Raw genomic sequence first — 24,168 nt, 5'->3', positions numbered from 1 at the left:
GCTGTCTAGAGATGGGCCCTGGGCCGGGTTGAGACAGGCCAATCTAAGCTTGAATGAGCCGGTGTTGGCACAGTTCAGGAACACAGTTCAAACACAGGTTCATATATATTTATAAGATGATTTAACTGTTTGCAGGGGGAGGGGACCTGCATTCCAAATGGATTCTCTGATGCAGAGTGTTGTAATATAGACAGGATCTAACACTGTTGTAATCTGAGTTCAGAAATAGGCTTTTGCTGCCAGGTATGTAGGATAGGGGTAACATATAGCAAGGGTTGTGCAATAATCATAATAATTAATAATGTATAATACCTATCTTTTATACAATGCTTCCCATCAGTAGATCTCAAAGCACTTTGCAAAGGAGAGCAGTATGCCCGTATTAAGGAAAGCAAAATAACAACTAAAAGCCTCCCTCTCCTCCGCGGGTGATGAGACCGTGCTTTAAAGCTTCTGCTCAACTTGACTGTAACTAGCATAATTCAAATTTTATGGGGGAAAAGGATTAAGGCTTTCTGCTGTACCCAGGCCCTCTAGATTTTGTATATCCCAGCGCTGAGATATGTGCCAATCAATTCCAACCAGTCACTGTTTGCCTTAGTCTACACTAGGGAAGTTTAGATTATAATTCCCACCAGACCAGCTGAGTTAGTGGGAGCACCGGTGGGAATTGTTTTACTCCAGTTCCTTAGTGTAGACATGGCCTCATTGTCTGACTCTGACAGGGAAAACGTCCAACTTCACAAACTTTGCTGACTAAGAGGGACAATAATTACACTGAAAACTACCGTACAATGGGCACATTCATGACGGAAAGAGAAGCTGATTTTCATGCAGCTGGGATGGGCAGAAGGTCAGCAGCAGCAATCAGCGCCCAAAAGCAATAACCTTGGAACAAGCTGTATCACTCGCTGAGGCTACAGTCTGGGGTCAGCATCTTGGCTGTGGAGCACCCGGTGCAGGCTGAAAAGTGTGTGTGTGTGTATGTACAGCTGGTCTCAAGGCATGAGATAGTAGCAGAAATGCAGCTCAGACGGCAGAGGGCTAAGCCTAACTGGGTCACTCATTGCCACAGGAACAATGAGAGACGCACACACTGCACCAGCAATCTGATCAGGCTCCAAGGCTCTTATGCCTAGGAATTCACTAACTGGAGCATTTGCCGTAGCAGCCGCCTGCATCACCACAATGCCATTGGCTGGAGGCATGCCAGGGTCTGTCTACACTGTAGCTGGAAGGAAATTTCCCAGCTGGGTCCACAGATTTCTGCTTAACAGGGCTTAAGCCAGAGCTCTGAAAATAGCTACATAGATGGTGCTTCGATGTCATGGCTTGGGCTGGAGCTTGGGCTCTCAAGCTCACCCCCAGACTTCGGAGCCCCATCCCCATCCCCAACATCTACACAGCTAGTGTGAGTCTGTGCACTAGCCTGGGAGGCTCGCTGTCTGGTGCAGTGTAGTCACACTGTCCGGAGCGGCTCAAGAACTGAGTGCCAAACTCAGGGCACATGGCTACAGATCAGGGCACAAACCCCCAAATGGCTGTGGGCTCTATACTTAGATTTCACCAACACAGTATCAAGTGTGAACTCCTCAAGCACTGTAACAGCCTTGACATAGTGTCACAGACAGTCCACTTGGGCACTCCGGTCTATCTTGCCACCCAAGCAAGCCTGCCTTTGTGATAGAGGGTCCCTTACACCAAAAATCACAATATTCAGGTTATGCCCAGTCCTAAAGGACCAGCCACGTACCCTTGGTCAGTTGTACCCTAGATCTCTCACCAAAGACAAAGCCTGTAGCCAAGCCTGTAATAAACTAACTAAAGATTTATTAACCAGGATAAAGACATGGGAGTTATTTACAAGGTTAAAGCAGAAAAACGCACACACACAAATAAGCTATATCTTATGTTTCAAAAAGTAATAGAAGCCGCTGTAATGAGCAAACACTGTAACTCCTTCAGGGCTAACCCAAGTGAAGCAGCTCGGGGATCCCTTGCATATGCTTAGAAATATTTGCCCTCTCTGAATTCTGAGCAGCACAGTGATACAGTGCCTTCCGGTCAGGGATTTTTATTCCCTTCTCCCAGAGTTCAAACTGGGATGGGATGAGGGTTTGTCCCCGCTTCCTAGGTGTGGGAGGAGCAATCAACAAGATCTTTTGTCCATTAATGTTCCACAATGGCTCATCTGGTGTTTATGGGCGTTCGTTTGTTGGGCAGGAGATGACACCTCGTGTAGTAAGCTAGTGTTTCAGACTTAGTAATGCTTCTCTCCTGACTGGGTGGGTTTCCAGTCTCATAGCAAGCCCTTTCATAGTTACAAAGCAAACACTTAAATAGTACCTTATAACACAGGCTGCAGATATTATAAGTCAAATTAATGCAGGCTGCAACTCACAAGCATTTCCTAAAGTCCAAGTGCTCAACACATTCTTACAAACCTAATGTCTATTTTCACAATGCTAACACATAAGTGAACCAGACTGGTTTCCAGCTATGCAGTTGTCAGTGTTCAGTTAGACCTAGGGGCCTTGGTATGACCTGACACCAGGCCTGGCAGGCTCACAAGCATGTCCAGGGTCCTGCCCTCAAGCCCACAAGTACTTCTTGGTTAGTATGAGAGGGAGTGGCTGCAAGAGGTGCTATAGTTCTCAAAGAATCACTAGCACCAGCAGAATCCAACTCCCTCCCTTTATGCTTCTTACTCTGGCAAATGGCAGCAGCAGACTGTACAGTTCAGAGCTGGGTTAAGTATTCCTGGGGAAGAGATGCACTGTTAGAAGTTGCCTGGTTTCAAACTCAAGCTGGCAGCAGTTTTGTGACATTTCCACAATATTTGAGCTAAATGTTGGCAATGTTTGTGTCATACTTTTTCACTTATTAAAACAAGGGTGCAAACGTTTGAGTTATGTGTTTTAACTTAGAGCTGGGTTGATTGATTGTGATTGGTCACAGAGTATTGGTCCTCATCCTCTGATTGGCTGACCATAGCTCATGTTGTTCTGAGGGTTAATGGAAGCCATTTTGACTGTGTTTCCCTGAGGATGTAGTTCCTCTTCTTTTGCAAGATACTGGAGAAAATTGCAATGGAAAAAAAAAGTAAACAGCAGTGGGAACTAACTGATGATCTCTTTTTTCCATCAAATCTAAAACTGAGTTAGAATATATGAGTCCGCTAAATCTCGCTGGTTTTGTGAGCGTTCCTGTCTGTCGACGTCCTCACTAGCACATTGGCAGTAAGCAGAGATGACGGAAGAAAACAGAATATTTGATTTGAGCGATTATTCCTAGATGTTTATTAATCTATTAGCCGAATTCTAAACCCGTCTCTCTGTGCTCCTTCTTAGGCCACTGTTACCGACCAGCCGGCCTTCCTTATGTCATGTCAACCCTTCCAGTAATAGTCCGGGTGCCTCTCCACTGGCTTTGTTATTTATTTGCTGTGCCCCTTGTTTTTATTTTTCATCTCTTCCATTTGTGTGTATCCTTGTCCCAAGGGCAGCCAGCCTTCCACTTAGATTCTTTGCCTCGCTTCTGAAATGTTAGCAGAGGCCGCTCTGCCTTGCAGAATTCCGTCTTATCAATCTAGTTTTTATGCTCAACACCATGGTGCTTGAGGAGTTCCTCCTCGTGAGCAGAGGATCTGGCTGCAGTGTCCTGACTACCCTTCCTTTGATCAGTCCTCCAGTCGGATGACTACCTGACTACGTTTTCTTGAATTTGGCCTTTATTTGCTGCCTGCCTTGGTCCCAATTCTGGAAAATGTCCTCAGTCCAAACAGCACAGTAGCAATGGCAACAAGCATATGCCTGAAGTTAAGCATGTGCTTGAGTGCGATAGGGATAGACACATGGAAAGTCCTGTCCTGGATCTGACCCTGGGTTTTGTCACCAGACTCACAAAGGGCACTGTCCTGGGGTGTGTGTCTCTGTCCTCGTCTGGAAGGGCACCCACCTGTTCTGACAGGACCATACGGTGTTCCATGTTTCAGTCTTCTCCTGCTTGGATCAGATTTGGTATATTGTGTCCTACTGGCAATTGTTCTCCAAGATCTCTCCTATTCTACTGAAAGGTGGCTGCCAGGGCTAAGCAAAGGTGATGTTTCATGCTGGTAGGGAGTTTTGCAAGCCAGTATAAGATAGGATTGTCTGGGTTTTGAGCATTTTCAAGGAGGAAAAAACAAAAAGGCAGAGGATGAACTGGTGAAAAAATGAGGGTGGGATTTCCCCAGAGGCCTCCAGTAATTAGGTGCTCAGCTCCCACAGAAAGGCAATAGGAGCTGGGCCCTGCCTCCCTTTAAATTCTTTGAAAATCCCAGTCCCACTGCAAAATAACAGTGCTCTTATAGTGACTATCTCCAAGCCTGGCTCAGGTCCTGGTCTCCTCCAGGACAGATTCATGCTTTGCCTCCCTGGAACTCCTTCTCTTTCTTATGGCTCAATGAGGAGCTGGGGCTTTCCTGGAAGCAGCGGGACGAATTTTATCAGCACTGTTGCAGTACACACTTGTCCCGGATGGTACTGAGAGTATGTCTACACTGCAGTTAAACACCCATTGCTGGCCTGGGCTCATGGGCTCAGGCTGCAGGGCTGAAAACTGCAGTGTAGATGTTCAGGCTGGTCTGGAGCCCAAGCTCTGAGACCTCACAAGGGGGATGGATCCCAGAGCCCAGGTTCCAGCCTGAATGTTTACACCACACTTCTACAGCCCTGAAGCCTGCGCCCTATGAGCCCAAGTCAGCTGACATGGGCTAGCCATGGGTGTTTAACTGCAGTGTAGATGTACTGTGAGAGTCTGACTGTGATGCCTGGCTAGAAAGGGTTAAATATCCTGCAAAATAAATAACCCTCAAAAGACGTGTGGGAGATCATGTTTGTGTTTTTGTGTATTTACATATGTATGAGTAGGGTGGACAATGCAATCAGCAGTCCCCTTCTATGCTATATTCTTATAATTCAGAGGTCAAAAGAACATCCTAGCCTTTAAATTAATTGTAAACTCGGGATATCTCTGTATTCATCTCTCTTTGAAATGTATAGCAAATGATCTGTGAATGGTGGAGGAACAAGCAAATTGCTTTATGTTAATTCTAAGGCTAAGCACCAGTGATGGACCTCCTTGAAAGTCATGCTAATTACCTTTTGAACTACAACTTGTCAAAAGACATGAAATTGTATAAAAGATCCTTGGGTCCTGATTCTGTCATCTCTGATCTGCTTAAGCTTCATCAGGGGAAGTTTGAGTCGCAAGACTGAGGTCCCAGTTATGCTGGTACACCCTGAAGATGAGATTTGGACATTGGACTATAACCTATGAACTAAAGGAACTCTTTGCAACCATGAAGCTCATCATCTCTGCTATGAATCTGAACCTCGTGGATTGAACTCATGTCTGTATGTATATTGATCTTTTAACCGTACTCTTTCTCTTTTGTTTTTTAATAAATTTTAGTTTAGTTAATAAGAATTGGCTGTAGCGTGTATTTGGGTAAGATCTGAAACGTTCATTTACCTGCGAGGTAATGTGTGCGATCCTTTGGGATTGGTAGAACCTTCTCTTTTATATGATGAAATAAGATTTTCAGAAATCATCATATTTGACGTGGGTACCTGGATGGAGGCCTGAGGCTGGATCAACTCTAAGGGAACTGTGTTGTTTGGACTTCTGAGTAACCCGTAAGGTAATAAAGAAGCTGTTTTATGCTGGCCTGGTAAATCTAAGTATTGGAATATCCACCAGCTTTATGAGGATTGTCTGCCCCATTCTTTGCAGATCTCCTTAATTGAGTGACCACAGCTGGCCCCCACCAGGACCTCAGTCACGCTGACACTGGCGAATAGTGTGCAGGGAAACAAACAGTCCTTGAACGTTATAAGAACCCATTTGTTCTGTATGGCTTGTCCCCAGTGGGGACGAATGCAATGGGGGCTTGTGACAGGGCTCTGCTTCTGGAGCACATGCACATCTCAGTGCATCTGTTCCAAGGCTGGCCCGTTAAGGATGGTGCCTCGTTTAGCTTCCACTGAGGTAGTGGGAGTGAGACTCAGACGTCTTACAGGGCTACAGATTATAAAGTGCCTGCAGGCTCAGGCAGGTTGCATGAGTTTGGGGGAGTGCAAGCCTGTGGGGAGCAGGCAGCAGCTACCCAGGGTGGATGGGGAAGAGCAGGTGTCCAGGAGGAAAGCCTCAGCTGGGACCCTGTAAGAGCCTCATGCTGGGGTTTGTGACCCAGCAGGAGGCTGGGGGGAAGACCTGTTATATTTACAACTTGATGCCACTAAACCAAACTCTGAAAATGCCATGTGGAGGTTGATTATGTGCAGAAGAAGGGGAAACTGAGGCAGTGGCAGGGTCCAAAGCCAGCTCAGGTAAGCCCTGCTCTAGTGTGATCTAGGAAACATCACAAATATAAGTTGAATGCTTTCAACCATTTGATTTTCAGATGTCTGTGTTGGAGCCGTATTACTGGAGCGTGAGATTCTGATGACATTTGTGGTAATTCAGCAAATCAGCACTCAGCTAACTTTGGCTCCTGTGGCTATTGCAATCCTGGTTAATATGTTGTGAAAACTGATTCGAACAAATGTGCTTCAACTAGTGCAACGTAAACCTCTGATGACACCGCTGTCATGAGCGGTGCCTTGTTTTTGCTTGCCAGCAGTAGGGTTTGTGCAATACTCATTCAAGACATGTTCCAAATGGAGGCAGGGCTGCCGATGGCAATTCAGGTAAGTGAAGTGATAGACAGGCCTTTTATTTTGCTGGCACTAGCTCATAACAACTAAAAGCATTTGGGTGGCTGGAAGCCACGTAACTTTACAGCCTAAGTAACGAGCTCATAGATTGTCAGTGTCGCAGGGCAAGGCTGGAGTCTCACTCTGTGCTGTGTAGCAGTGCGAAGCACACTGCCAGTGCTAAACAACTAAAGAGGAAGACAATCCAGAACTCCAGCAGCCAGTGCATTGTGTAGTTGGGGTTTATAGCAGTTACGTATGTGCCATTGTTCTCCGTAATTACTGTTCCCTAGACCTGGAAAGCACATGATGAAGGGAAATGGAGTAAACACATTTATTAAGGTCAATTACAAAACTATGGGCTAAGTAGGTACTAGAAACATGCATGACTAGACTGCACTCATAGGAAAACAATGTATGCTATGGCCAACATCCTCCCAGCATGGGCTGGCAAGCAAGGGGTGGGGGAAAATGAGCACACACAAGAAAGCATGTGTCCTGTGGGCTATTGTCCCCATGAAAGCAGGCAGCAAACACTGCAGTATCTCTGTCTAAAGCTGGAGTCCCTTGGAGCCCAGTGTGCCCAGACCTGGCAAGGGGAAATTGCCATGGCAATATCTGAAAAGTTCCGGTTTCTGCTACTGCAGGCCCAGCCGCCCCATTCACTGCAAGAAAATATGCATTTGCCAAGATACTTAGTTGTATAGCTGGGTGCAATGCACCTGCTGGCAGGGCAGAGAACTGGCAGAATAGCAGCAATAGGGTTCAAACCCTTTATCTACTATACTCACCAGAGCACAGTTGGCTGCAGTCTGTTCTGACATAGGATATAGTGGGTGTCGTGTTCCGACTACAACCAACACTGAGGGCAAAGGCACATGGTTCAGTGGCTAGCAAGAATGTGGTGGAAGGCAAGAAGGCATAGGTGCTGGTCAAAGGGCTCACAGTGCATGATGGACTGAAATAGCAGCATACTCAGGTGTGAGATGGTATTCCTGTGTGCTGGGTGATGAACAGGCATTATGTGTTACACAGCCAGTCCACTTTACGTACCTCAGCATCAGTCAGAGACCTGCACATCCCCTTCCCTTCAGTTACCATGTGCTGGGGCCAGCCTGTGTGTTTTGAAGCTACCTCTGCCAGCGTGAGGAGCTTTTAAATGCCTGTGCAGCATGCATATAAGTGGGAGAAACACGTCCCGCTGGGCGTTCCTAAGATCTCCACACTTACGGTTCAGCTGCCCACCTCCCAGAGGACTCAAGCGAGGCCACAGCTATGGGCTGGCTTTCTGCACAGGGGTAGTTTCACCTTGTAACACAGCTGCAGCACACCCAGGTTCACAGCCCCTGGAAGAGAGCAGAACCCCACTTTCCACACGGGATATCTTCACTGGGACAAAAATTGCATCGCTTTCCCATTTTTCCTGGGATGGACCAACTGCAGACAAGTGGGACAATGAGTTTGTTTGCAGTTGATGCAACCCAGGAAAAAGGAGGAAAAATAAATGTTATTAAATAGCACTGTTAAGTGGTCCTTATGTGCACCTATGAGAAGTTGTCTCCAACACCTCTCACTTAGGGAACAGCTTCTGGCTCTTGAACCACACTGGTCTCCTTCCCCGGTTTGCTCTCGCGTTCCTGGAACCACCCAGCAAACCTCAGGGAAGGAGACCTGCTTGCTCGGGGTTCGGGGAACGCGAGAGCAAACCGCGGCGAAGCTGGTCTCCTTTCCCGGGTTTGCTCTCGCGTTCCCGGAACCACCCAGCAAACCTCAGGGAAGGAGACCTGCTTGCTCGGGGTTCGGGGAACGCGAGAGCAAACCGGGGAAGGAGACCAGCTTGATTACCAGAGACTTCCTCAGGTATGCTGGGATACCTGCTTATTCCACGGAGGTCAAGAAAAGCGCTGGTAAGTGTCTATATTTGATTACCAGCGCTGGATCACCAGCGCTGGATCCTCTACACCCGAGACAAAACGGGAGTACGGCCAGCGCTGCAAACAGGGAGTTGCAGCGCTGGTGGTGCCCTGCAGATGTGTACACCTCCTAAGTTGCAGCGCTGTAACTCCCTCACCAGCGCTGCAACTTTCTGATGTAGACAAGCCCTGGGTAATTTCCTTTCCTTTCCCCAAAGTGCCTGACAAAGGACAGCTCAGCCATACCCTCCAGCTTGGGGCTGGTATTCAGGAAGCTTCCCTTCTCCCTTACTCAGATGTTATCTCCAGGAGTTCAATTAAACTGCCCTAAAGGCAGTTTTCAGCTCAGGACTCCCCCAGTCGAGCTGGAGACCTTCCCACCCCAGACCCAGCCTTTCTGTGTGCTTTCCAGCCCTGGCCTCCTTGTCAATGAGTCAGTGACCACCTCACCTTAAGCACCACTATTTTGGTCAGTGTCCAATGTCTAAGGTCCCAAATAACCACACTATAAAAACAAATGAGCTTAAGTACGGTTGTAAGTCCTTAGCCCGAATCCTGAGAGCCCAAGTCAGTTGGCACAGGCCGGCTGCAGGTGTCTAATTGCAGTGTAGGCATACCCTTCATAAATATGGATGTAGGAGCCACATTTTGGGCTCCCACTGTTGAAAATCTCGGCCTTATTTTCTTATAGAAAATGTAAATCTTGCCCCACGCTTGATCATTCTTATTTTAATGAGCATCACGCAGCTGGGGGGAAAGGTAGCACCCATTAGAGTAAACAGGAGTTGCTAGTGCTCAGCAACTCTGACAATCACACCACAAGGCTTTCATGAGAAAATAGCCAGGGGGAGCTGTGCTCTCACATCCCTTACATGGTTCATGGTGTGGAGGGGCATTTTGGGTGTGTAAGGGCTGTAAGTTCAAGGACAAAGCTTTCATGTCATCGTATTGATGTGAAGTGTGTATAGACTTAACCCTGTTGGCCTGTGTTCTCTCTTGAATCATGCCTTGATCAGGATATTTCAATGAGAAAAACATGTTTTGCTTAAAATCATTTACAAAACGCCCCTTTGCCTTCAGTCCTCCTGTGAGTTTACTGAATTATTGGCATGATATTGTTTAGTAGAAAAGCAGGGAGGTTGGGGGCCAATTTACTTACCATTTAAAAAATAATCAAGCATTTTGTTTCCATGGCATCTGTTCTTCCGCATTTATGGTTCTCTGCATTAAACATGCCATTAAAACAACCACAGAACCCAAGAATAAAATTGCAGAGAGGAAAGAGAGACTCATCAGAGTGCAATGTCTGATCTGAAAGGGCTGAATCTGTGACCCCATAGCGAAACTGAAAATTCCACTGCCTCTCATAGTTGTTATCATTTGTATTATTCTAGCAGCCAGTGCCCTCAATCAAGATTGGTGACCCATTGTGCTGAGCTCTGGACAAACATATTGTAAAAGAACCAGGCTCTGTCCTGGAGAGTGCACAGCCCAGATAAAAACAAGATGTAGCACATGGGCATAGCATACAATGGGTGGTGTTAGAAGAAGCGGAGGGTAAAAATCATAGGCTCATGTGGTTTCACAAGCTACACATGTTTATAATTTACAGGCTTTTATATAAGAGATAATTAATCAGTCCCCAACACGCCACCTACTTGATCACTGTCATTAGGCAGTTTACTGTAAGCACCATGGCAGAAATGCATCACAAGGAGCAATTTGATTGAGTGGTGGCTTTGCCAACTGATCCTGGTGTTCCAAAAGTATAGACCCATTTCACTTAATATCAAGACAGTTTTGCACAGTTATTGGATGGCAGGATTGTGACATCAGAAGTAATGCTCAGACCCTTGACTTTACTTCTGTTTGTTAAAATGCGTGCAACAGTTCTGCGTTAGTCTTATATTTTCATACTCTCATTTCACAGTTTTTATGTTAGAACCAGGAAATCCGTATGACACACTAGTTGTGAAATACACCTTTCACTTCAGTCCCTTAAAGACTAACAAGAAGTTGGTGATTCTACTTGTTTCCCTGCAGTAATCCAGGAGTAAGGCTGGTATCCCAGCTGTTTGATATGCTGTTATATTACCAAAACCGGGGGTGGGGGGGAGAGAGGGGGAGGAACCCTTTAAAAATTAATTTCAAAATTTCAGCAAAATTCTTGTACTTATGATGAATTGGCAAAACCTTGTTAAATTTCACATTGGCTGTTTGTTTACATTTGGGAAAGATCTGCCTTTTTCGGCAAAATATTTGCAAAGCACATATCAGAAATTTCAGCACTCTCCACTCACCAGTCTCTTTTCAATGGACTTAAAACTCCACTACTATTGGAGAGGCAATTCACCTTTAAAAAAAATCATTTTACAAACACATGCCAGGAGGGTCAATCACAAATTGCATTTTGCATGTGCTCAGCGTTCAAATAAAAGAAGAAAATAGTCTTAATTACATTTGAACAAATTCTCCCAAACAAATATTTCAGCTGTTGCCCATTTTGAAGACATCAGTCAACCTAGTCCCAAACTTGCATATGTTCCACACAAACTGGGCACCCCCACCCCTTTTACTGTTGGAAATTTTTTACATCAGAAATAAAGACTCGTGGAATTGAGGTCCTAGAAAAGCATTATAGTGGTAGATGCAATAGCAGGCTCCAGTCCTGCAAAGATTGATGCACGTTTAATTTTATACTCCCATTGAAATCAGTGGGAGTTGGGTACCTTAATTGCTTTCAGGGTCTGGACCATTGTAAGTAGTCCCATTCACTGCAACAGAACTATTCACAGGGGATAAAGTTAAGCAGATGCATAAATCTTTGCAGGACTGAGGCTTTAACTGGTTGCAGCAGCTCTGGTCTCTATTATTAATCTTTTCCTATCCTGTGCAGTCAGGCACTGTTACTCATACACAGCACAATTATTTACACTAAGGTGAGGAGTTCCACAGCATTTTAAGTTTCCTGCACAAGTCATATTGTGTGTTCCTCATTCTCGATTTTTGTCACATGTTGTGGGCTATGTTTGGGCCTTTGAAAGTTGAAAGGTATGTTCCCTACCTCCCACTGTGGTACTTTTATATGATTAAAAAAATACTGTCCTATTGCTTCCTTAGCTCTCGTCCCTTAATGCCCCCTCTCTACTTGCGTTACATTGGTGACATCTTTATTATCTGGACCCATGGAGAAGCAGCCCATGAGGAATTCCACGGTGATTTCAACAATTTCCATCCCACCATCAGCCTCAGCCTAGACTAATCCACACAAGTGGTCCATTTCCTTGACACTACTGTGCTAATAAGCGATGGTCACATAAACACTACCCTATACCGGAAACCTACTGACCGCTATCCTTACCTACATGCCTCCAGCTTCCATTCAGGACACACCACACAATCCATCGTCTACAGCCAAGCTCTAAGATAAAACCGCATTTGCTCCAATCCCTGAGGCAGAGACAAACACCTACAAGGTCTCTATCAAGCATTCTTAAAACTACAATACCCACCTGCTGAAGTGAAAAAAACATATTGACAGAGCCAGAAGAGTACCCAGAAGTCACCTACTACAAGACAGGCCCAACAAAGAAAATAATGGAACGCCACTAGCCATTACTTTCAGCCCCCAACTAAAACCTCTCCAGCGCATCATCAAAGATCTACAATCTATCCTGAAAGATGATCCCTCACTCTCCCTGATCTTGGGAGACAGACCTGTCCTCGCTTACAGACAGCCCCCTCAACCTGAAGCAAATACTCACCACTAACCACACACCACAGAACAAAAACACTAACCTAGGAACCTATCCTTGCAACAAAGCTCAATGCCAACTCTGTCCACATATCTATTCAAGTGACACCATCATAGGACCTAATCGAATCAGCCACATCATCAGGGGCTCATTCACCTGCACATCTACCAATGTGATATATGCCATCATATGCCAGCAATACCCCTCTGCCATGTACATTGGCCAAAGCGGACAGTCTCTATGCAAAAGAATAAATGGACACAAATCTGACTTCAAGAATCACAACATTCAAAAACCAGTAGGAGAACACTTCAACCTCTCTGGCCATTCAGTAACAGATGTAAAGGTGGCAATCTTGCAACAGAAAAGCTTCAAAAACAGACTCCAGGGATAAACTGCTGAACTTGAATTGATATGCAAACTAGATACTATCAACTTAGGCTTAAATAGAGACTGGGAATGGCTGAGCCATTACACCCATTGAATCTATTTCCCCATGTTAAGTAGCCTCACAGCTTCTTGTCAAACTGTCTTAAATGGGCTATCTTGATTATCACTACAAAAGTTTTTTTTTCTCCTGCTGACAACAGTTCATCTTAATTCATTAGCCTCTTAGAGTTGGTTGGGCAACTCCCACCTTTTCATATTCTCTGTATGTATATATATCTCCTCACTATATGTTCCATTCTATATGTCCAATGAAGTGGGCTGTAGCCCATGAAAGCTTATTCTCAAATAAATTTGTTAGTCTCTAAGGTGCTGCAGAGATATAGGAAGAGGGGGACACACATCAGGGCCCAAATGGGGCTTTGGGTGATCACTACTTCCCACTACCCAGCACAGATGTAATGAAGTTAAGTGGTGTTCTTATAAAGAAATTAAAACTACTGATTATTTTTTAAGATAAGTCTTTAATGACTTACAGCTATAAATGCAACACAGACAGAATAGAAAAAGGAAAATTAAAGACCAGCATTGAATAAGGATTAATATAAATGACAAATTATATTGCAAACAAGCACAAGTACAGGTAATGTTATGCATTAGCTACTTATTATTCTAAAAGCGTGTTTTTAACATTGCCAGTTTTTACTGATGACAGGCACGAGTACATGCAAAGCTATTACTTATTAACTATTAACTTTACTAGTTTTATTTTTGCCCTTAATAATTATAAGTACAAACAAAGATACTATAAATTGATTAACAACTTTTTAGTATTTTTAAACAATTTAACACTAGTATTAAACTTTTACTACTATTTTTAATAGTGCAGCACTAATATAATTTCAGATTAAATTATTTCAACACTATTATTTTTTAATACTATAATGTTAGTACAATTTGAGATTAAGACAGCTTGAGCAACCCAGACTTTTTTACTTTACCTTATTTTGCATGCAACCAGACTATTTTACTTTAAAACCTTACCCTGCCGAGAATACGTTACCCTTTAGTCAACCGCTCTTTGCACTGGCCAGGTACAGATAGTCGGTGTGATTCAGGTTTTCTCGGTTCAGGGGGTGTTTTGAGATGGTCAAAGAGAACAACATCCTAGACCAAGATGCACACAGACACCCACCTGAGGTTCTACACATTCCATTTTATATGTCTGCCATGTTTTGAAGCAGGTTAACCAATTAAGTTAGACCAAATTTAGTGTTATTGCGTTGGCTATATAATTTGTGCTTACTTATTTTTTTGTAGCCAATTATTGTTTTAGTTTATAAGTTATACTTAAGGAGATAGCTTACTTTTAGATAGCCCACTGTCTTGACTGTGTTTTTTTCTTAGTTTTTTAGGTAACTTACCTCTAAAGGGGCTATTGGCTTGATTGTGGGTAAGGTTATCTTGATGACCTATGCCTAAATGACTAGCCCATCAAACCAACATAGGAATCAGTTTTTTGGCTGCCACGTCTTTTAACCACAATTTCCAAAGGTGGTTTTAATAAGCTGTACCCGGGGGCATTACCTATTATACCATATAAGAGTCAACATAAAATGTTGTTTGGTTGTAGGTGTCTTTTGACCACAATTACACCTTAATTTTGCAAAGCTTGTTTTTTTGGTTGTTTGTTTTAAAGATTATTTTGCAAAGCTTACTTTATAAAGCTTCCAGAAGTTTTAGGCCTAACACTGGCAATACTGTTGTTCAGCTTAAACTTGACAACACTTTTGCTTAAATTAATCACAGGTGTCACAAGTACTCCTGTTCTTTTTGTGGATACAGACTAACACGGTTGCTACTCTGAAACCTGCCCAATTGCAGTTACAAAGTTTCATGCCATGGTAGTCTTGTTTCATCTTACAAAATAATGACAATCTATCACGGTTTTGGGGGGAATGAAAATACCGTAGAAGTCTCCCCCCGATTTCAAAGGCAGAGCTCAGATACAGTGCTCGTCTGGCAGTGGTTCACAATCCCCAGTGCACGCACACCTTTACCAGTAGGTCAGGCTGTTATACAAGTGTTCCACCAAAGGAGATGGAAGTAGGGCTGGTTTAAAACTTCCAACTGAATGTGTTTTTCTGGGGAAAATTGTTTTTTTCAACAATTTCCCCCCATAAAGTGACTGCATTCTGTGGAAAATGTAGATTTTTTTTTGTCAAACTGACCACCCCAAAACTGAAATATTTACTCCAAACTCTAAAATATTTAGATTTAGATATGCTGCTGCAGTGCGGCCTGCCCTCACCAAGGGGGGAAACCAAGGTTCATCATGGAAGATGTAGTCTATCCAGGAAACCCGACCTACACGGGCAAATGGGAACATGAGACATCCACAGTATAACTCCAGTGTGGAGCATTCCCCAATGAAAATATTTAATTCTTTAGATATTTATTTATTTATTTCATTGAAAAAAATAAACTTTTACATGAAAACAGACCTCCATTTCCAACCAGCTTTAGCTGGAAGACTATTATGAGCACTTCTTTGGCTCGCTCTGTTTCAGTAGAAATGAATCTTTCATTAAATAAACAGAGTCTAGCTCTTCTGCTTGTGTAGAAAACATCCTGAATGATACAGGAGTGTGTTAGTCTGTAGAGACTGAAGCTGCAGCTCTATGATATATGAAGTTCATGGGCTATTCACACTGAAATCTAATGATGGTTAAAAACTTTGTAACTCTTTTATTTTGTGGGTTTGTTCTCTTCAAGTTCTTATACCACATTCATCACTCTAGAATCTGAGCAACTTCCAGTACTGCATTAAGCAATATGACTACACATCTGTCACCCATTGTTTGTTCTCTCATCCACTTCCTAGGGAGAGAGGAATGTGCAGTGCAGTGTGTTGTATTGGTAGGTTTTAGGGTTTTGTTTTGGTTTAAAATATACCTGTTGCTGTGTTTATATTAGAGAAGACAGATTGAGGAAACATGCCTTGGAGTAGAAGATGAGGTGCCTTGTAATGGTCCAGATTTGCTGGAGGAGTTCATTCCACAGTCTCAAACAGGCTCCCAAGAAAGTTCTGTCTCCTGCACAGTAGAGCTTTACCCATGGGATAGAGCATTCCATTGTGCCAGAAAGGTTTGTTGTTGACCACAGTCTTCATGCCACAGCTTTAGGTGATCTTTTAGCTGTCATAAGCCCAGGCCATGGAACACTTTGAAGTTAAGGACTGAGACCAGGAACTCAATTCAATATTCTATAGGAAGCCAGTGTAGAGAGTGGAGGACAAGTTTGATAATTGTCAAAGTTAGAATCAGGACTCACAATTTGTCAGACCACTCTGTTTTATTAGCACAGCGCTCTGCCAATAACATTCAGAATATGTGAGCGCCCATGCAAGGCTCAAACAGTCTTATTTATACAGATAAAAGAGCGGGAATTAGACAAAGGGACAAAGATACCAAAACAGTAAAATTCACCTGGGGCACAGCATGCATATCCTATTTCCTTACTAACTGTTATTGATCTAAGTCTAATGCTTCACCAATTGCCCTTAAACGGTGCAATTGTTCTATGTTAATGTCTGTATTCCTGACACCAGGTTGCAACATTCCAACATCTTTGCTTAAAGATACAGACAACATTTCTTTAATCCTTTCTATTTTCACAATATAATTCATTCTACTTTCACATGTGTTAAACACAGAAGACACATACGGTCATTATAGCAGAAACTTCCAGCTAATTTGCTTATCCAATGTGGTTGAATATCATAGAAATTAGAGATGGAAAAGATATATTACGTTATTTCACTGGGGTCAATGCAAGACTCTTTCCTAAAGTAGGGATAGAGTTTTGACCAGTCCATCTTTAAGACCCTGATCCTGCAAACACTTTTATACATGCATAACTTTATAAGTGTGAGTAATCCCAGGGACTTCACCAAACTGTCACTATTTTTTTTCAGTGACCAGCTATAATTCCCATTAACACCCAGGGTTGGACAGGAGCCACCAAAGATGGGACAAAGCAGTCATCAAGCAAGAGAAAAGGAAGGCAGCCATCAAAGGAGATGGGGAGGGAGAAGGGTGTGGAGGAGCAGCTCCCAAGAGATACGGTGGGGGTATGGCAGGGGGAGGGGGATAGCCATGGTAAACGGGACATTAGTAGAGTTTTACTTTTCCCCTGCTTTCATCACAGGTAATGTAGGTTCCCATCCCCTCCGTTAGGCCTCTCTTGTGGCTTTTAGCTACAGCCCTGAATTGGGAGCAGTGTGGAGTTGCACAAGCTCTTCTGAGCTCACAGGTGCACAGGAGGAGTGAATCCACTGCTATATCTTAAGTATCACATGCTGCAAAGAGGAGCTGTAGGAGTGCATTAAAGAGCCACTTGCTGCTACTAAGCCTGAGTCTGAGTACGACTGCCCTAGGTCCACCTCCTTTCATTGCCACTCCTGCTGGGCAGTGCTGATGGGAGGGACTACGGCTCTCCTGCCTTCCCACCCACTTTTAGGTGATTAGTGCCCCTAGTGGCACCAGCAAGGACTGGAACTTTGGCCATGCTCCCTTGCGTACCTGTACAACATGGGTGGTGGGTGCAGCCCCTCTTGGAAAGGCTAGCCCCTGGCTCCCTCCCTTCTGACTATGCTGCACAGGCACCAACCACCATCTGGCTCCAGCCCTTATTTTGTGCCGGGCTGAGCCCCGGCACCTCTAGGCTTAGCAGTTCATAACCCCAGCACCTCTAGGCTTGTCACTTCAGTTATGAAAATACAAAACTAGCTTGAGCCCCGGCACCAATTTCATTACAAATGAAGCACTGACTGGTCTAATATTGAGCCTCTTGGCTGCGGCTGGGGCAGCATGATACCCAGTCGGGTGGAATCCCTTCTCTCAGACAACAGCCCAAGCTCCACGGTTAGTTCAGTCCTGCTCAGCTCAATGGGAGGCAGGGAGGAGGCTGGCTGCTGCTGCAAAGGTCAGGGTCTGGGACACTGGAGGTAAATAACCACCAGTGACAGATGCACTGCATAGTGCCCTACTGGAAGGTGCTCAGGTACCCTGGGGGTAAACCTTGGTATAAGACCCTATAGAGAACACAACAGACCAGGTTCACTGGCCTGCAAAGTCATCATCAGGCACCCTCAGGGTGAAGGGCAGATTGCTTCTCCCTTGGAGATGTAACAATCGCTCGCTAATTCCTCCTCTGCCAATCCCAGCCCGCTGCGCCCTCCCCCAGCTCTGCAGCCCGCCAATCTCTGCACCAGAGTTTGCTTTTGCGGGGTTTCCCAGCCCTCCCTCTCTGCAATTTCAACCCACTCATTTTTTTTCGGTCTGTCAGTTTCGCGTTTTGATCTGCCTGCGCCACCATAGCCCAGCGAAGCCGCCTGCTGGGGCTGTGTGTGTGAGCGCTGAGAGTCTGCTGCAGGCACAGCCGGATTCCGCACAGGCTGGGGCTGCCGCGGGGGGCTGCGAGCGGGAGCCAGCCTGGAACTCCGAGAGCGGAAACAGCTGAGCGCGCAGGCAATACACTGTAGCCAGCCGGGGAAGGCGAGCGGACCCGAGGGGGAAGAATACGGAGCAGGGGGTTGGGGGCACTGGTCAGTTTCAGCCCCGTTACAGGCTGCGGGGAAGTTCACCAGCGGAGCCGCAGATCTTTCTCCCCCATCCCCTCCCCTCCCCGCACTTCTCTTCCCGCAATTTTAAAAAGCTCTCCGAAGTGGTGACGAACTCCGGATTCTCGCTGCAGTTCGGGTCTCGCTCCTCCTCTGCCCGGGTACCAGTGCCGATGCCTGCAAAGCTGTGACACCAGGAGGCGGAGGAGGAGAACGCTGACTTCGGAACTGGTTTTTCTTTCAGGGAAGGTTGGCTGGATGGACAGAGAATTGGATAAATCCTTTTTAATCGCACGTCCCTGCTGCCCCCCCGCCCCCTCCAGCAGACACCGCTCCTGCTGCACCAAGGTAATGGAAATCGGCCCGGGCAAGCGCCTGCTTGAAAAGTTCGTTTTATTTTTGGAGTGGAAACGTTCTGATTTAATTAAAACGAACCAAATTACCCGTCCCCAGAATCTCATTTCTGCAAAATGAGTGGGCAATGCTCTGAAAAGGGCTCGCGATCTTGCTGACTCTAGCATTCTTTCCCTTCCTTCCCCCCATCTTGTATGAAAGCGAGGAGGACTTGATTCTCTCCCCCACCCCCTCCAGCTCAGTGGCTTGGGCAAAGGTGTAGAAGGTTTGGCTCGAGATCTCTAATCCTTGCCAGCGGTCACGATTCCTTGCTGATCTCCTTTATAAATAGAGGGGGGTGTGTGTGTAATATTGTATGACTTTATATTTAGATAATGTACAATATATTAAAAAGCAGAGGTAAATTTATGGGAGCTTTAGAAACACCAGCAGTCTGTCTCTTATTTACTCTCTGTACCTTAGTGTGACTTATATTTTGTATTTGTTATTGTTTATTTAAATACCAACAATGTGCTCTGCATCCTGTAAAGCACAGAAAATGAAATGATCCCTGGCCTCTGCACTAGACTGTGGCACTGATTTCGTAATTGGAGCCTGCTGACTGTAATGGGCTCCGTGTGAAAAGCGACAAGGAGTCCTGTGACACCTTACAGACTAACAGAGGTATTGCAGCAAGAGCTTTTGTGGGTGCGTCTGACGAAGTGGGTATTCACCCATGAAAGCTCATGTGCCAATACTTCTGTTAGTCTATATAAGGTGGCACAGGACTCCCTGTTGCTTTTTACAGATCTGCACTAACCCGGCTACCCCTCTGATACTGGCTCCATATGGGTTCCAAAGGGCTGCTTGCCTGGTTCCAACTGCTGGACCAGAGTATCTGTGTTTAAAACTTAAATCCTGAAAATTCTCTCATCAAGCACATCAAAATTATGTCTCTCTAGATTTGTAAATTACTAATAAATACAAAATTGTCATTTGCAACTTTTAAAAAACTTCTTTGCCACCACGATTGAATGATACCCCAGCCATCCAAATCCCAGAAAGATTTAGGGCTTGTCTACATCAGAAAGTTGCAGCGCTGGTGAGGGAGTTACAGCGCTGCAACTTAGGAGGTGTACACATCTGCAGGGCACCACCAGCGCTGCAACTCCCTGTTTGCAGCGCTGGCCGTACTCCCGTTTTGTCTCGGGTGTAGAGGATCCAGCGCTGGTGATCCAGCGCTGGTAATCAAATATAGACACTTACCAGCGCTTTTCTTGACCTCCGTGGAATAAGCAGGTATCCCAGCATACCTGAGGAAGCCTCTGGTAATCAAGCTGGTCTCCTTCCCCGGTTTGCTCTCGCGTTCCCCGAACCCCGAGCAAGCAGGTCTCCTTCCCTGAGGTTTGCTGGGTGGTTCCGGGAACGCGAGAGCAAACCGGGAAAGGAGACCAGCTTCGCCGCGGTTTGCTCTCGCGTTCCCCGAACCCCGAGCAAGCAGGTCTCCTTCCCTGAGGTTTGCTGGGTGGTTCCGGGAACGCGAGAGCAAACCGGGAAAGGAGACCAGCTTCGCCACGGTTTGCTCTCGCGTTTCCCGGAACCACCCTGCAAACCGCAGGGAAGGAGACCTGCTTGTTCGGGGAACGCGAGAGCAAACCGCGGCGAAGCTGGTCTCCTTTCCCGGGTTTGCTCTCGCGTTCCCCGAACCCCGAGCAAGCTGGTCTCCTTCCCTGAGGTTTGCTGGGTGGTTCCGGGAACGCGAGAGCAAACCGGGAAAGGAGACCAGCTTCGCCGCGGTTTGCTCTCGCGTTTCCCGGAACCACCCTGCAAACCGCAGGGAAGGAGACCTGCTTGTTCGGGGAACGCGAGAGCAAACCGCGGCGAAGCTGGTCTCCTTTCCCGGGTTTGCTCTCGCGTTCCCCGAACCACCCAGCAAACCGCAGGGAAGGAGACCTGCTTGTTCGGGGGTTCGGGGAACGAGAGAGCAAACCGGGAAAGGAGACCAGCTTCGCCGCGGTTTGCTCTCGCGTTCCCCGAACCTCCCTTGAAGCCGCCCAACAGCGCTGCAGTGTGGCCACATCTAACACCACTTGCAGCGCTGGTTGCTGTAAGTGTGGCCACTCTGCAGCGCTGGCCCTATACAGCTGTACTAATACAGCTGTAACAACCAGCGCTGCAAAATTTTAGATGTAGACATGGCCTTAGATGGTATCCGTTTTTCACTCTGTATTCCCCAGAAATACAAAGGTACAATCTATTGGGAATGGTTTTTTGACCCATGAATCCTTGTTTTTTTAGATTACAGCTGGTCTGATGCTCTAGCGTCTGCAAAGGAGAAATCTGAAAACGTACTCGAGCACCTTGGCCCAGAAGCCCACAAGTTCTGGTGAAGCAGACTGGGGAGTCCGCAGAAAACGGAGTCAGTGAGAGACATGTGAAGGAGTGTGAGTTGGCCCTGAGCTTGTGGGTGTGCTGGCCACAAAGCTGGGCTGATTTACTGACGTTTGTTTTTGAGTGGGGTGATACCTTGTCTTCACCCAGGTATGATGTCGGTTGAAGGATCTACGATAACAAGCAGGATAAAAAACCTACTTCGCTCCCCATCCATTAAACTGAGGAGGAGCAAGCCTAGAGGCAAGCGAGAGGACATCAGCAGTAAGGTGAGTGAGCAAGGTGTTGGCATCACATTTAACTATGTTTCCTAAGGCCCTGTCTGTGCTAAAAATACAGCCATGTTGGGATGCCTGGCCTACAATGACAGTATCCCCCAGTAGAACTGGAGCATAGCTTTGTTTTGTATTAAACGGGACCTTAACTGTGTCTCTGAACCTCACTGAAGTCCAAGGCAAGCCTCTCCTACAGAAGCACTGTATTTGCACAGCTTAGATGTAACTGATGTAGCAGCTTCACAATAAGTCATGTTACGAATGTTTACTTTGAGGAGAATATTGAATGGGTCCAGTAGTGCCTACACTCTGGTCAATGGGCTCTTGCTGGCCATTCACCGAGAGCTGCCTGGTTGCCATTAGGCTGGCTCCTCCCTTGTTTCATAAATACTGAAAATACCAGGGCTTTGGAGCGGAGCTGGAGCGTGGAGCAGCTCTGGAGCAGTGGAGCTGCAGGTTTTTGCCTGGAGCTGGAGCGGAGCCGGAGCACAGCTCCAAAGCCCTGAAAAATACGCATGGAATTGCTATAGGTGCCATAGCGCTTTATGTGATTGCGAATTGGAGGGGGACAGTTTGTAAGATGACAGATCAGAGAAGAAGTGTCCGTAGAATTATTCTCTACTCAGATGTGATCCACGTGCTAGAGAAGTGTGAGAGCCCTTGAACTAACTCTCCCTACTTTGTGTGGTTTTCATAATTAACAGAAGTGGCAAGAATAGTTTTCAGGGATGTTTTAGCTTATAAACAAGTAGTGGGGGGAAAGGAGTTTTTCCACATGGCCCATCCTCCTCTTGGTGTCAATAAAGTCAGGAGACTGAATTCGTGACAGAAACAAGCATTCCTCTGAAATTGACTGATGTCATTTAAAAGAGGATGATAACTTAATTGCATGGTCAAACAGAAGGCAAAACCAGGCGTGGAGGTATTGCCCAGTGGCTAGAGCAGGGGACTGAGAGTCAGAGGGCTGACATCTATTCCTGACTCTGTCACTGAATGACCTTGGGAAAATCACTTAGGCTTCACATACCTCAGCTTCCCCATCTATGAAATAAGGCCACTTATTCCTCATTATTGTGAGGCATCACTAATAAATGTGAAATTCATTGGATGAAAAGTGTTGTGTTTGTTTAAAAGCAACAACTTCAGAAATGTAGCCACAGAAGTGAAGAAGGCACATACAACTGCAGGTGAAGTAAATTAGTTTAAATGTTTTCTCTCTGTCAAGTTTTTTCCCCAGTTTGAAATCTTGCTCTTAAAAGTGTGGATCAGAGATGGGCTTTCTCTGGGTAGCTGCTGAATACCAATAAGCCCAATTCTGATCTCTCCCCCACCCGATCCCTATAGGATAAACAGTAGTCTTTCCCCCCATCCCTATAGGATAAACAGTAGTCTTCCCCCAAAACACTTTGGAGAAAGTAGAGTCCTCTCTGTTTCTGTATAAGATGCATGTGCTGCATTCAGGACAGCCCAACTGGACTCTGATGCCTGCCAATGATCCACACTTTTTATCTGCTGATGATGAGTTTTTGGTTGGTCTGTGTCCACTGCTAATTTTTCAAACCATAAAAAAGGACACACGTGCTGTACCACATTGGGATTCAGTTTCAGTAAATGGAAAAGGTATCCAGGCTCAGCTGAGCACTGCCTGCTCCTTTTCAGAGCCTGAAGCAGCTGCTAGGTAAACCCCTGGCCACGCCCTTGTACCAGTTCAGCCCTTTCAGAAGAGCTTCATTGTATCTTTCTGAATTGAGTATTGTGAGGTACTTCTGCCAATGCACTTGCACTGCAAGTTCTCTGATCCCTGCAGGGAATGACAGATTCATCCTACACCATTAAATTAGGTTTTCATATCATTAACAAGTGCATCAATGCAGTAGGTCAGTGAGATGCAGAGAAACAACTGTGTGAGGCAGCAGGGGCCTGCTTCTTGTGGCATCTCCTCGATCCGTCCTTGTTCTGGGGAGAACGTGGGTGGAGGCAATTTATTGTCCTGAAATGCTACGTGTTAGTGCTCTGGGAAAATGGCATAGGTGTGTCTGCCCTCTGGTATAATTGAGTTCAAAATCAGATTAATCTCCTTGCCTGACTTCAGTGGGACTGCTGGTACACAGGTAAACAGGATGTGGTCCCTTATCAGAGGTCCAGTAGGAAATGCTTTCCTGTATGTATCACTGGAGATGCCTTCTCTTGCCACATACATGTTCTTATGCCTTCCTGAGGTAACTAGCAGCTTCTATCACCATAAAGCTGTATGAGGCACCTTTCTTCTACTGGAAGGCGCAACTGGCATTGAATGATGGTGCTAAACATGTAACTCCTGAATGGGTTCCTGGTTTGTTCACTGTCCAGTGAGTGCCCCCAGATAACAGGCGAGGTTGATCCCAGGCAATCGTTAACTCTCTGCACTTGTATGTTGTGCAGTCTGGAAAGTGTCAGCATTCAAAGGGTTACATGCCATGTGATCATGTGCTTTGTTGCAAAGCTGTAAGTAGCACCAGAGTATGGTGGCATATGGGCTTTATGGCAGTGATTGGCCATCTCTTTCTGGTGAATGCTGTATGCTTATGTAGGAGGGAGCAGGACTGATATTCTGGACGCATACCTGAAAGGAGAGACCACACCTTGTACGCTAAGTGTAGTATTAGTAGTATCAGGGTGGGTGGGTGGGTGGAGGGCTGCCCTTCTCTGGTAAGAGGGCGGAACCACTGAGCCCACGCTACTAGTGATTTCTGGGGACAACAAAAGAGTGAGGTC

The 24,168-nt window shown here is 45.7% G+C and overlaps 1 protein-coding gene across 2 annotated transcripts in view; it reads left to right on the top strand.

The window, feature by feature from the left end:
- Nucleotides 1–18,179: 18,179 nt before the first annotated feature.
- Nucleotides 18,180–24,168, top strand: part of MAPKBP1 (mitogen-activated protein kinase binding protein 1) — a 133,803-nt gene continuing 127,814 nt past the window's right edge. For both annotated transcript variants that reach the window (XM_050954935.1, XM_050954936.1), the window contains exons 1-2: nt 18,180–18,763; nt 21,047–21,408. In XM_050954935.1, coding sequence (XP_050810892.1) covers nt 21,292–21,408 — 117 coding nt within the window. In that variant the 5' untranslated portion in view covers nt 18,180–18,763; nt 21,047–21,291. The remainder of the gene's footprint in view (nt 18,764–21,046; nt 21,409–24,168) is intronic.

The sequence above is a fragment of the Gopherus flavomarginatus genome, chromosome 5 (assembly GCF_025201925.1).
Source record: "Gopherus flavomarginatus isolate rGopFla2 chromosome 5, rGopFla2.mat.asm, whole genome shotgun sequence".
Taxonomy (NCBI): domain Eukaryota; kingdom Metazoa; phylum Chordata; order Testudines; family Testudinidae; genus Gopherus; species Gopherus flavomarginatus.
This window is presented reverse-complemented; position numbering and strand designations above follow the sequence as displayed.